The sequence below is a fragment of the Pollachius pollachius genome (genome assembly GCF_949987615.1).
Source record: "Pollachius pollachius genome assembly, chromosome: 13".
Classification (NCBI taxonomy): Eukaryota; Metazoa; Chordata; class Actinopteri; order Gadiformes; family Gadidae; genus Pollachius; species Pollachius pollachius.
In genome coordinates this window covers 20439815-20452621 of record NC_136946.1, presented here as the reverse complement: position 1 = coordinate 20452621, position 12807 = coordinate 20439815, and the positions used below count along the sequence as shown (strand labels likewise).

The 12807-nt window shown below is 45.1% G+C and overlaps 1 protein-coding gene across 1 annotated transcript in view; it reads right to left on the bottom strand.

The window, feature by feature from the left end:
- Window positions 1-222: 222 nt before the first annotated feature.
- cpne4b (copine IVb) overlaps window positions 223-12807 on the bottom strand; it is a gene marked incomplete at its 3' end in the record, with an annotated part of 20727 nt that continues 8142 nt past the window's right edge. Inside the window, exons 6-14 of the mRNA XM_079748796.1 lie at window positions 11833-11934; window positions 11396-11482; window positions 10380-10439; window positions 9843-9976; window positions 5389-5443; window positions 4553-4604; window positions 3530-3663; window positions 2836-3072; window positions 223-354 (exon numbers count right to left, since the gene is read on the bottom strand). Of these exons, the coding sequence (XP_079604922.1) occupies window positions 223-354; window positions 2836-3072; window positions 3530-3663; window positions 4553-4604; window positions 5389-5443; window positions 9843-9976; window positions 10380-10439; window positions 11396-11482; window positions 11833-11934 (993 nt within the window). The remainder of the gene's footprint in view (window positions 355-2835; window positions 3073-3529; window positions 3664-4552; window positions 4605-5388; window positions 5444-9842; window positions 9977-10379; window positions 10440-11395; window positions 11483-11832; window positions 11935-12807) is intronic.

The window sequence follows — 12807 nt, the reverse complement described above, 5'->3', positions numbered from 1 at the left end:
TCCCCAAAGGTACGCCGTTGTGGCCAAACATGCAATAGTCATCCATGTAATAATTTAAAACCACCGGAACAAGCTAATTCTCTGAGCTAGGCTACTGCAAATATGATGAGTCTTGGTGGGCGTGTGTTTGTGTGTGTGTTTGTGCTCATCGGGTGTTAGTACTTGTAAATAAATGTATTATGTATTTCATGTTTTCATATCACACGTTTTACATGTCCGTGGTCAGGGGCTGAAGGCCCTGGTGGATTCGTAGTCAGAGACACACTTGGGCTTGATGCCTTTGGCGTTGTAGTAGTCCACGATCTGGTTTGGGACCTCTGCCAGTACGCTCTTAGCCAGAGCAGCTGGGGAGGCCTGGGGAGAGACACGTGGGGGGGGGGGGGGGAGAAGAGGAGGACTTTTAGCTGAAGGTCCATCACCATGATTTACAAGGATCAAAATCTATTCAAATCAATTCACTGTATTCATCCATTGTCCATTCATCCATCCATCCATCCATCCATCCATCATCCATTCATCCATCCATCCAATGTTTTGGATGTCAATCTAATTTACAAATCTAAAATCTTTGATTAGAGAAACATGAAAAACATGAAATATTAAACATTATTATTAACCTCAATGTCTGCAGTCTGCCTGTAGGGCCCCTTGAGCCCATTAATGACATGTATCTGAACATGTTAGAAGTCCCTTGTGACATGCATTTAAATTTACTGTGAGTTACTTTGGATAAAAGACATATTGTCACACTATTGTCATTACTTGCACACTAAGTCGTGAAGGTGACCCCGAACAATAACATTTCACTTTAACACATAGGACACATAGTTGACTGCTCATTGGTGTTGAGTCCTAAGCCATTATTTCTACCAGGGCACATACTGAACTATTCATGGATCCTCATTTCAATATCATACAAATATAACAAGGGAAGATGATCCGGAGATACAATATCATATAATGAATCACCCCCTCATGTTCATATTAAGGAGTGCTTCTGCCCTGATCTTTCACTGTAATTGTTTCTAACACTTACACACACACCTACACACACACTGACACACACACACACACACACACACACACACACACACACAAACATGCACATACACAGACACACACACACGCACACATACACACACACATACACACTTTTCTCTCTATTTTCTAAGTCTCAAGTCCTTCTTCATCTCTTATAATTCATTGAGACAATGCAGCAAAGTGCACACACACACACACATACACACACACACACCAGACACACACACACACACACCAGACACAGCCACACACACACACACACACACACACACATACACAGACTGTTTCATCCTCTGCTTTATCTACCGTTTCTTCACACACATGCAGTGCAGTGCACACGCACTGCAGACACATACACACATGCACACAATCAGTCTGTCATACGGTAGCTTTGTCCTGCTAATCCCTTCTGAAAAGAAACGACAGAGCAGAAAATCACCTCTCTACTGCAGGCATCAACTCCCAGGCTTCCTTTGTCTTTGGCCGTCGACTCTTGTTTCTCTCTGTTCTCTGCTTCTGCGATGTACTGCTCGCCCACTCCCCTATAACTTCCTGTCTTCCTGACTTTCCTATACGTTTGCGCCACACCCACCCGCCCTCTCTTCCTCTCCTTCTCTCTCCTTCTCTCCTTTTAATCATTGTTTTTCATCTTCTCGTTTGCTTTCACCAGGAGTGGGCGCCTCCACCCCCTCCCCTCCCCTCCTGTCCTCTCCATCCTCCAGCACTCTATGTTTAGTTGCGATATAATTGGTGGATCTCTCGACCTGTCACAGACCAAACTCGCCGTAACGGACCTAGCCAAACGCGGACAAAGTCGGCTGCTTCCGAAACCCCCGGAGAAACAGATGTGCATGCTGCGCTCCAAACATATCGACACAAACGCCTGACTGTGTGCACACACGCACAAGCATGTATACACACAAACACACACACACACACGCTGATCGCCGTCCCGATGGCTGATGTGTTTTGACGAGCGCATCAAATACATTACTCCCACATATTCACACTCACACATAACCCTCACCATTCCTCTGCATAAACACACGGCCAACCGCACAACCACACTCACACAAACAAAACCAATAAAAACTGTGTACACAGATGGTAGCTCTGCAGAAGTCTGGCAATAGCAATAGCAAACCCTTCCTCACACACCAGTTTTGATTAAGGAGGCTACACACACACACACACACACACACACACACACACACACACACACACACACACACACACACACACACACACACACACACACACACACACACACACACTTTCTTACAGTGTAGCATTAGGGCAGTTAGTATTTTCTCACACTTTTACCCAAAGCTACTCACCAATGATTTCAGGAGTCATTAATTAGCAGGTAGCGCTTAGGGCATCTTAAGCTCCAGGATACCTTGATACCTACAGTAAGTGCTGTGGAGTAAGACATTTGAGACCAAGCCTTGAAGCTTTCAGTCTGGGTGTCGCACCACCTAGCAACTGCACTTCCCTGCCAGCCCCCTCCTGGCTGGCTGGCCGAGGCCAAAGAAGTCCTTTGCAGACAAATTTGTTTTAAACTCCATGCGGTTTCTGGTTTGCTCACGGAATCAGGTGGAGACAAGGAAACCAGATACGAGATAAATCCCGTCCGCCCTACCATCCTGACTAATCACCCACAAACACACAGATACCTCGGAGGCGCAAGGACTTTGCGTTTGTTTGTTTTTCACCGCCACCACCTTGTACGTACAAAGTGTAGCGACAGCTCCACCCCCCCGCCCCCCTCTGAGACGCGGCACCGAGACCTACGTGCTTGAAGTCCTTGAAGGGCACGAACTGCACAATGTCGCGCAGCACAGGCTCGCCCTTGGGCGAGCGCAGGATCCCGTCATCGCCGTCCAGCATCTGCATGTCGGTGAAGTCGGCGTTGCCCACGCCCACGATGATGACGGACATGGGCAGGTGGGAGGCGTGCACGATGGCCTCGCGCGTGTCCGCCATGTCCGTGATCACGCCGTCCGTCAGGATCAGCAGGATGAAGTACTCCTGGGGGGGAGGGGGGGGAGAAAGGAAAAAGGGAGTCGTTTGCTGAAGGTTTTCAAACAATAGGAATAAGTATTGTATTGGAAGTGGCTCCTTTTTAAAAAAAAAAAAAGGATATGGCTCCTTGACGCAGAATAATTTGAATAAAAACCTCTCACTCTAAGCCGCCAGGGACGTGGCAGGCAGGCGGGGACTGTGTGTGTGTGTGTGTGTGTGAGCGGGTGCATGTGTGTGTGAAGGAGCTACGAGTGGGAGTGAATTAAAATCCTTCAGTATGTAGCTAATTTTATTAATTCATCTCACTTGGGCCCTATTGCTCCATGGCACTCTGATGTTTCTGCCTGTCTCTGCGCCTGCTTATCTGTTTTATCTCTCCTGCCATTATCTGTCTCTCTATCGATATTTCTATTCATGCAGCCATTAATTACTCTCTCTCTCTCTCTCTCTCTCTCTCTCTCACCATTGCTTCTTTGGTGTGCATCTCTTCAGAGGCTGTTGAGGCCACCTTCTGGATGATGGGGGCGATGTTGGTGGGCCCGTACAGCTGGATCTTAGGGAGGCAGTTCTGGTAGGCCTCTACAACCCCTTGGATACCTGCAATACACATGAATGCCGGCACATGTGTGAACACCCACACACACACCCACCCATACACCCACACACACACACACAAGCACACACCCACATACATATATTCACACAAATACAAAAGCACACCGTCAGCCAAACACATACAATATCACACACAAACATACACACACACACACACACACACACAGACACACACACACACACACACACACACGCAAGAGGGGTAAGATATATTCGTATGCACATGTGACCGTTCTCCAAGGTGAGTTCTTCTCAAGGACAAAGGAGCAGGCAAGCTGGCTTAGGACTTGACTTAAATTATGCTGATATCCACACACACACTCTCACACACACACACACACACACACACACACACACACATACGCACACGCAGACACACACACCACCACCAATGCAGGAGAGCAGATGTGTGGGGAGAAGAGAGGAGTGGCCTGGTTGACACGTATAGATTAGTGTTGTTCTCTGCTGCTTCTCAGCTGCCAATACTTCCTGCAGCAAGAGGGACACACACCAGGCACTGCTTCTACCTGTGCATGTGTGCTTGTGTGAGTGTGTGTGTGTACATGTATGTGTGTATACAAGTATGTGCGTGTGAGTTTGTGTGTATGTTTCTGGGGCAGTGTGTGTGTGTGTGTGTCTGTGTGAGGGGGTGTGTGTGTGTGTGTGTGTGGGTGTGTGTGTGTGTGTGTAACTGTTGATAGGTAGGAAGTGGAACACTAGATGCTAGAGACAGAGAGATATCTGAGAATTGAGTAGAACGCCTCGGTCTCGTTCTGTTCTGGTTCATTCCACTAGGATTAGTTGAGCAACTTTCTTGTTGATTACTTGTTTGTTTGTAATCATTCTTCATTATGTGTGTGTGTCTGCTTACCAGCACATTCAGGGTTGTCTTCGTCGAAGTTCACAGCAAAATCGTGCGACACCTTGCAGAGATGAGAAGAATAGAAACATTGCGTTCTGTCTGGATCACGCCCGGCTAATGGCTGGAAAACCGAGTTTACAGCAGGATACTCTAATTTAATTCAATCTAAATCATTCGCACTGACACACACACTTGCACACACACACACACACACACACACACACACACACACACACACACACACACACACAGACAAATAAACACACACACACAGGCACACACATGCACACACAGACACAGACACACACACACGCTCACACATACTACACAGGCAAACACACAGGCAAACACACACACAGACACACACACATGCAAACACTTACACACATGCACACACAGACACAGGCACAGACACACACATGCACACATACACACACACACACATACACACACAGACAAATACACGCACACACACACAGGCACACACATGCACACACAGACACAGACACACGCACACACACACACATACAAACACAAACAGGCAAACACACACACACACACGCTCACACATACCACACAGGCACAAACACACATGCAAACACACACGCAAACACACACACACACACGTGCAAACACTTACACACATGCACGCACAGACACAGGCACAGACACACACATTCACACACACACACACACACACACACACACACACACACACACGCGCACACACAAACACACACACACACACACACACACACGTAGATACACACACACACACACACACACATGTAGATACACACACACACACACACACACACACACACAATGCTTGGGGAATATCTTACCTTGAAGTCAGGTGGAATCTGTCCCCCAAAACCAAATGCTGGAAACATCTTATCGCTGGAGATAAGCACAGGGGAGGGAAGGGAACCAGTTATCCTAATGTATCAAAATCATCCTGCTTATCTGTTATCCATGATTGAACAAATGTATTTAAATATCATTTTTTTCATACAGAATCAGAATAATGGAAAACAGAATGAACCGTCACCGGCTGCTGACAGGCTGGACGACAGCGTGTGGCATTTAGACATTGATTGTATCCATCACCTCATTAGCCACAATAGCACCCGGTGTGTAATCACACCAATACTCAACGCCTCGGGCTTCCGATTTAGAACTATTTATAACCGCTCTCATTGCAGGTGGGTGGCCGACAACATAAGCACACTTTTATGTTCCTCTCAATACAAGGAAAGGATGCAGAGATGGAAGAAACAACCTGAAAGGAAACACAGGACACTACACTATAGTAGTCGGACACTTGCTGTTTCTTCAATTTTCAATCCATGAGAACAGCCCCCCCTCCCCCCCCCCGCCAACTCCTCTTCCCAAATCACACCCTTATACTTTCCAGGCTGTATTCCAGGGACGACATTAATCAAGACCATCGCAGACACACTCCTGGCAAGGTTGAGCAAAGTCCCCCCCCCCCGCTTAAGCCAAGTTTAATAAGCACTGCGCTGTGTGGAAGACACTCACACACTCGGCCGGCATGTGTCCACGGTGGATCAATACCACTAAAGACGTGGATGTGCCATTGAGTCTTTGAATGAGTATTGATGAGGTATGTTATCGTCAGCACAATGCCCAGAAAATGTACATTCCGAAGCAATACACAGGTACCCAAGGGGGTTACTTAATTGGGTCAATTAATTTTCGATGAACATTTGGCAAACAGTGTGTGTGTGTGTGTGTGTGTGTGTGTGTATTTAAATTTGTGTGTATAAGTGTATTAATGTGTGTGTGTGTGTGTGTGCTAGTGTGTGTGTGTGTGTGTGTGTATGCTAGTGCGTGTGTGTGAGAGTGTTACTCTGTGTGTGTATGTGTGTTTATATGTGTGTATGCTAGTGTGTGTGTGTGTATGAAAGTATAACTCTGTGTGTGTGTGTGTGTGTGTGTGTGTGTGTGTGTGTGTGTGTGTGTGTGTGTGTGTGTGTGTGTGTGTGTGTGTGTGTGTGTGTCAAGTAAGGTTGATTCATCGGTGTCCTTAAGACGGATAGAGTTAGGTGAGGTCCAGCCATAGAGGCCTTAGAGATAGAAGTACGTAGTGTGTCGATTCATCGGTGCCTTATTTAGACATAGTACCAAGGGGTTTTATATATAGAAGACAAGCATTAATGTGTTTTCCTTTTCTCACTTTAGCAACTACATAAATTAATACAACCAAATGTATGAAATGTTTTCAAGTAACAAAAATGTGTGAATGATGTTATTGATAAATTTAGCGCACTTGTATAGCGCATATTGTAAGACATCACTTGTTGTTGCATCTTGAAAAATGTTGAATATGGCTTGTCACGTAGGCCTGGTCTCATGTGAACCATCACTGTTGCCTCTTATGAGAAAAGTGAAGAGTGCGGATTGTCAGGTAGGCTTTAGCTATTAAAATATCATGCGAAAGTGTCGACATAAAAGTAGCATGTGAGGTATCACAGCTGTAGGCATGAGTCCAAAGGCAGAAGCCATAGGCTTGTATTAAATTCAACTCAAGTTGATGGTTTGGATGGAGTTCATCACAGGAACTGAAGTGAAGGTCAGTGCGAGGAGAGTACTGTTTAAGTCAAACAAGCAATAACTTATCTGTATTTAATAACTATTTGGGAGCTGTGGGTCCAAGGTCGACAACACATAGAGAGGGGTGGTAACTTAGAGATACAACTGAATTAAAGGAGCAGACAAATGCAGAAGAATCTAGGAATCCTGGCCACAGGGACTTCAGGCAGGACGTCCACTCAAACCCGGGGAATGGGAGAAACAGAACTTAGAGAAATCAGACTCAGAGAACTTAGAACGAATCTCTCCCCGAAAACTCAGCCCATCGGAAGCAAGCCTTATCTCGCAACCAGCCAAGGAAGGATTCCTCCCGTAGCCCTTCGGGGCTATGTAGGCCACCTGCCATGGGACCAATTGAATACATTTACATTTAGGGCATATAGCAGACGCTTTTATCCAAAGCGACTTACAATAAGTGCATTTGTTACAATAAGTACATTTGTCATAAGAAGTGAAACAATATATTGCTGTCGGTACAGTAAATATGTTCATAGAACCAAGTGCAAGTATTACAATGAATAGACTGTTCCGGCCACAAGGAAAGATTAAGATTCTCTCTCTTTTCCCCCACCCTGATCCTAAGGACCACCAACCCATTGGAGAGAGGTAGAATTTGATACCAAGATTATTAGACAATGCCAAACTAGATATTCCCATCATGTGCAACAGATGTCTTTTATACTTTTTTATTAGAAATATCCTTTACGGTATATTATTAGCCATTACAACGTGTGTCTTATTAATATTTTTTGACAGTTTATTCCGCTTAATGCAATGTTCCAAATATTAATTCTGCAAATAAAACTATAATCAACCCATCCTTTTTCATCAATCAGCGAACACCTATTTCAAGAGGATTTAGAAAAGCGCTTTGTGAACCGTCAGCAGAATCAGTATAAGCATCATGGATCTAAGCGGTTACTTAGTCAAACTAAATGAAACATATCCCTAGAGTTAGTTATTTCCAAACTCTTAAACAGTCCTAGCAAACTTCCAAGTGCACGGATCCCAGGGGAGAGCTATCACACAGACGCGATCGGTAGCCACGGTCCTGACCAGGGTCATGCTCATGGGTAGGGCGCCGGAGCAAGCGGGGTTGGTTAATACGATAGTTAGGGGCTGGGCCAGTCTCCCCACCGACCTGTTACAACCGTTACTGGATACAGGTTTCGGTAAATCCCCCTCCCATGAGGCGGTATAGTCGACGGATCTAACAATGTGTGTGTGAGTGTAACTCTATGGGCCCTATCTTGCATCCAGTGCAATTTACTTTCTACACTGACGCATGTGTCGTTGCTAGTTTGCAACTGGTGCAGAACGTGCTTCTCCGTCCACCGCCACGCGTCGGTTAATTAGGGAATGATCTTTTACCCCAAGGGGCGGTCCGGCGAAAGGAGGAGGCGTGTTCTGGCGTAAACGTTCCCTGGTGCTATTTTGCAGTTTCAGAAAACAATTCCGCCACAAACCAGGAAATACCTGGTTTAAAGTCAGTGGCGCGTTGTTCAGATGCTATTTTAAGGGCACATGCATAGTGTTGCTTGTAAACCTGTGCATACACTTTGCTTCTCTCATCTACCTAGCCACACATTCTTGGTAAATTATTTGGGAAAGAACAGCTGATACAGCGGTAATAAGTTGTACTTTTAAATCAATGCATCTGCAAACACCGTACAGCAAACACATATTTTCTTGACACAGACATCGTGTACAAGCCCACAACTTTAAGGATTGATGAGTATTTGATCGTGAGAAAACATTGTTTTACCGTGAGTGAGTGTTAAAAAAAATGAATGAATGTGGGCGCGCTTGTGTGTATCTGTAAAAGAATTAATGAATGCGGGCTCGCGTGTGTGCGTCCATCTGTTTAAACACACGCAAACTAAACACGTAACGCATAATACAGTCCATGGCAATGTATATTAACGGGGGGACACATGCATATTAGGAACACAAGTCGATAACGATAATGCATACAATACTGGTAAGAAACGATGTTTGTCATTAAATAGAACCACAGTTACCGCATATCATGTGTGTTAAGTTTTCTTTTTTCCGAAATTTATTTGAGGACTCAGTATTTCTGAAGTTGTGGAAGAAAACGCTATTCCATGTGTGAATTATGCCATATTATTTGGCCATAAACTGAGCCATTTGAAGTTTGAAATTCATGGGGTCATGCATCTGTCTCATCGGAGACTGTAAACGCGCTGTTAAAATACCAACTCGTCAGATTCAAATGCGCTCATGGCTCTTAAAGGGGATGGGAGATGGCACACTCATTGGTTTATTGCACGTTACGCCCAAACCACACCTACGGGTAATTAAGCTACTTCAGACCAACCCTTTTTAGATTTGCGCTGGGCGCAAGAGTAATTTATCCACCGGTAAAATAGCAACATTGCATAGAACCGCCCACAAAGCTACCTGCGTTTGGCGATTCTCACTTGCGTTTCAGACCGTTGAAATAGGGCCCTATGTGTATGTGTGTTTGTGTTAGAGTGTAACCCTATGTGTGTGTTTGTGTGTGTGTGTGTGTGTGTGTGTGTGTGTGTGTGTGTGTGTGTGTGTGTGTGTGTGTGTGTGTGTGTGTGTGTGTGAGAGTCTGTTTAAAGCACCTGGGTGTGAAAGCTGGGCCGCAGTGTCAATGGGGATGCTACAATATGCATGGCAGTGTGTCTCCTACCTGTCGTAGTCTTGGCAGATCTCTCCGACCGCCACCAGGGCCTTCAGGTACTCATTGGGCTGGTAGGGGTGGATGTAATGGAGGGAACAGCTGTTCCGGGGGTCCCCGTTGGATGCTGTGAAGTCTATTGCCACCTGGATGCACACGTATACACACATACACACACACGCAAGCAGAAACACACAGATCCACAGAAAAACGCACAAAAGCATATGCACGCACAAGCATATTCACATCCACATAGGCGCACACATACACACACACACACACACACACACCCGCACACAAACACACACACACACACACACACACAGGTATATGTATAAACAGGCAGGCATGCATACACATTCACACAAGCACACATTCATTCACACACACACACACACACACACACACACACACATGCATATCACAAACATGTGCAAACACGTGCAGGTGCACACACACACACACACACAGCTTGAGTGAGCATCGATTCACCACAAACATTTAGCAATGCAAATATCATGGATAATGCCGGAGCCTGCACACACTCACAGTGAACTGGATTTGACAGCCTCCCATGATGTAGTCCAGAAAGGAATACATTTTAATAATCTGTCAGCAATAGAAATCAAACAATTAGCCTTTAATTTGCATACAAAGTAGGTTATACGTTAGGGCCTGATGCATAGAACAAGATAAAATGAGACATAGCATTACACATAACCTTAAATGAGAAACCAGCCACTGAAATAATTGCATGCTCTGAACACTGGGGGCTTCGCCACGGTCGTGGACAAACCTTTCATTGTCGTTATGGTGTCACGACCCTAACGAGGGGAGCCTAACAACCTCATTGACAACACCTGAGCTGGGCTTATTTAAGTAGACCTGTGAGCCCAGTGTCGGGGTGGTTCTCGTTTGGGAGGCACCACTTATTATTTGTTCTTTTGGTTTAGTTGTATCCTAGGTATGATTACACCTTACAACACTACACCCATACACTTTTATGTACACACACACTTACATCACTGACTAGATTAAATACACTCGCCATACCTTATGTTATGTTATATTTACTTGGTTATAATAAACCTTTTTTGTTAAATTCAGTCAATTGTGTGCGTCTCCCCTCTTTGCCACAACCGCCACGGTCGGCTTGTGACAATGGTAACACTGTGAAATCATAAGTTGGAAAAAAAAAGCCTGGGTCTTGAAAAAACATAAAAATGTAATCCCTTACTTCTCACGATATAAGGATCAAGCCAAAAAACTCCTCAGTTGGTTGTAGCAGAGGGAAAACACCCAAACTACAAAGCACACTCGATGCAGGCTTCCATCAGGGCTTCCACAACGTGGCTCAGTGTCATCGGTTGAAAAGCAATCGAGTGCTGTTAGCCTGTATGTAGTTTGTATTTTAGCATTTGTAGTTTGCTGGTCTTCCTATTTGAACCCTCTACAAAACGACACAGACATAGAAGCAGACAGGCAGACAGACAGACCGACAGAGAGAGGACAGGATGTTAACGGAGGAAGAGGAGAGGTCTGATTGGGCGGGTTGTCTTCATCACCTTACAGTGGTTGAGGACGACCACGCCAGAGTTTCTGTAGTTCTTCTTCTTCACTTGGTATTTTGGATTGATGCACTCCCACTGCAACTGGGAACGCACGCACGCACACACACACACAAACATACAATCACACAAACACATACAATCACACAAACACACAAAAATATGCAAGCGCGCACACACAGGAAAAGCATGAATTTGTAAAGGCAAGTCATTTGACTGCAGGATGTATGTGTGTGTTTGTGTGTCTGTGCGTATGTGTTTGTTTGTACTTGTAGCAATGCTTATTGTCCTTGTCTTGTGGTGGAGAAAATTAAATTACAATATGTTGATGGCTGTCGCACTATCACAATATCGATATACACTGGCTGATCAGTTTGTGTATGTGTGTGCGTGTCTTTGTGTGTGTGTGTGTGTCTGTGTGTGTTTTTGATTACCAGTTTGCCCTCGTCTGTCCCTGCTTTTGTCTCTTTAAAGGTGGTCTGAAATTCGCCGATGAAATCGTGTTTCCCATTAGAGTCCCAGTCCCACACTGTGCACTGTAAAACACACACACACACACACACACACACACACACACACACACACAAAAATCCACACACATAAAGACATAAACAATTTAATACTTTCGGGGTTAGTTTTACTGAGACACATCACATACATAAACAGGCAGAAAGACATTCAAACACACACACATACACACACACACACACACAGGCAAACAAACACACCTACACACAGGAAAATGCCATGTTGAAAGATTGATAAGCGTGTGTTGACGGGGGGGCAGTGGGATGGTGAAATATTAATCGAAGGATGCTGAGAGGGAATCATCCCTCAGACAGCCTCTTGTGTGTTGATGTGTATCTCTATACCTGTGTGTGTGTGTGTGTGTGTGTGTGTTTGTTGATTGTGCTTGTTTTATGCTGAATCTTTGTATTGGGCATGGGCAAGTCCATTGATGTTTTAGAGTGTGGATGTGTGGATGTGCATTCATGCGTGTGTGTGTGTGTGTGTGTGTGTGTGTGTGTGTGTGTATGTGTGTTCATGTGTTTGTGAGGCAAAGACACACAACACCAGATTAAACGCTTCATTCTCAACAAAGAAAGCCATTGAATTCACAGGGCATTTATGAGTGCAATCAACGACAAAAACAAGCGCACACAAATATCAGCACACACTATAGCAAGTCCCATGAGACCGAAGTCTGACAGGATTGTTGGTATATGTGTTGGTGTGTGTGTGTGGGGGGGGGTGGGGGGTGAGGTAAGGGTCAATATAATGAGTAGGGGACAGAGCCCCACCGCCCTCTCCACCATGTCTGATTAAGGACAAGGAGGCACACTAAGCCTTTTATTTCCTCTACTACACTGAAGACCAACATTGCCCATGCCCAGACCAATGTTATCTGC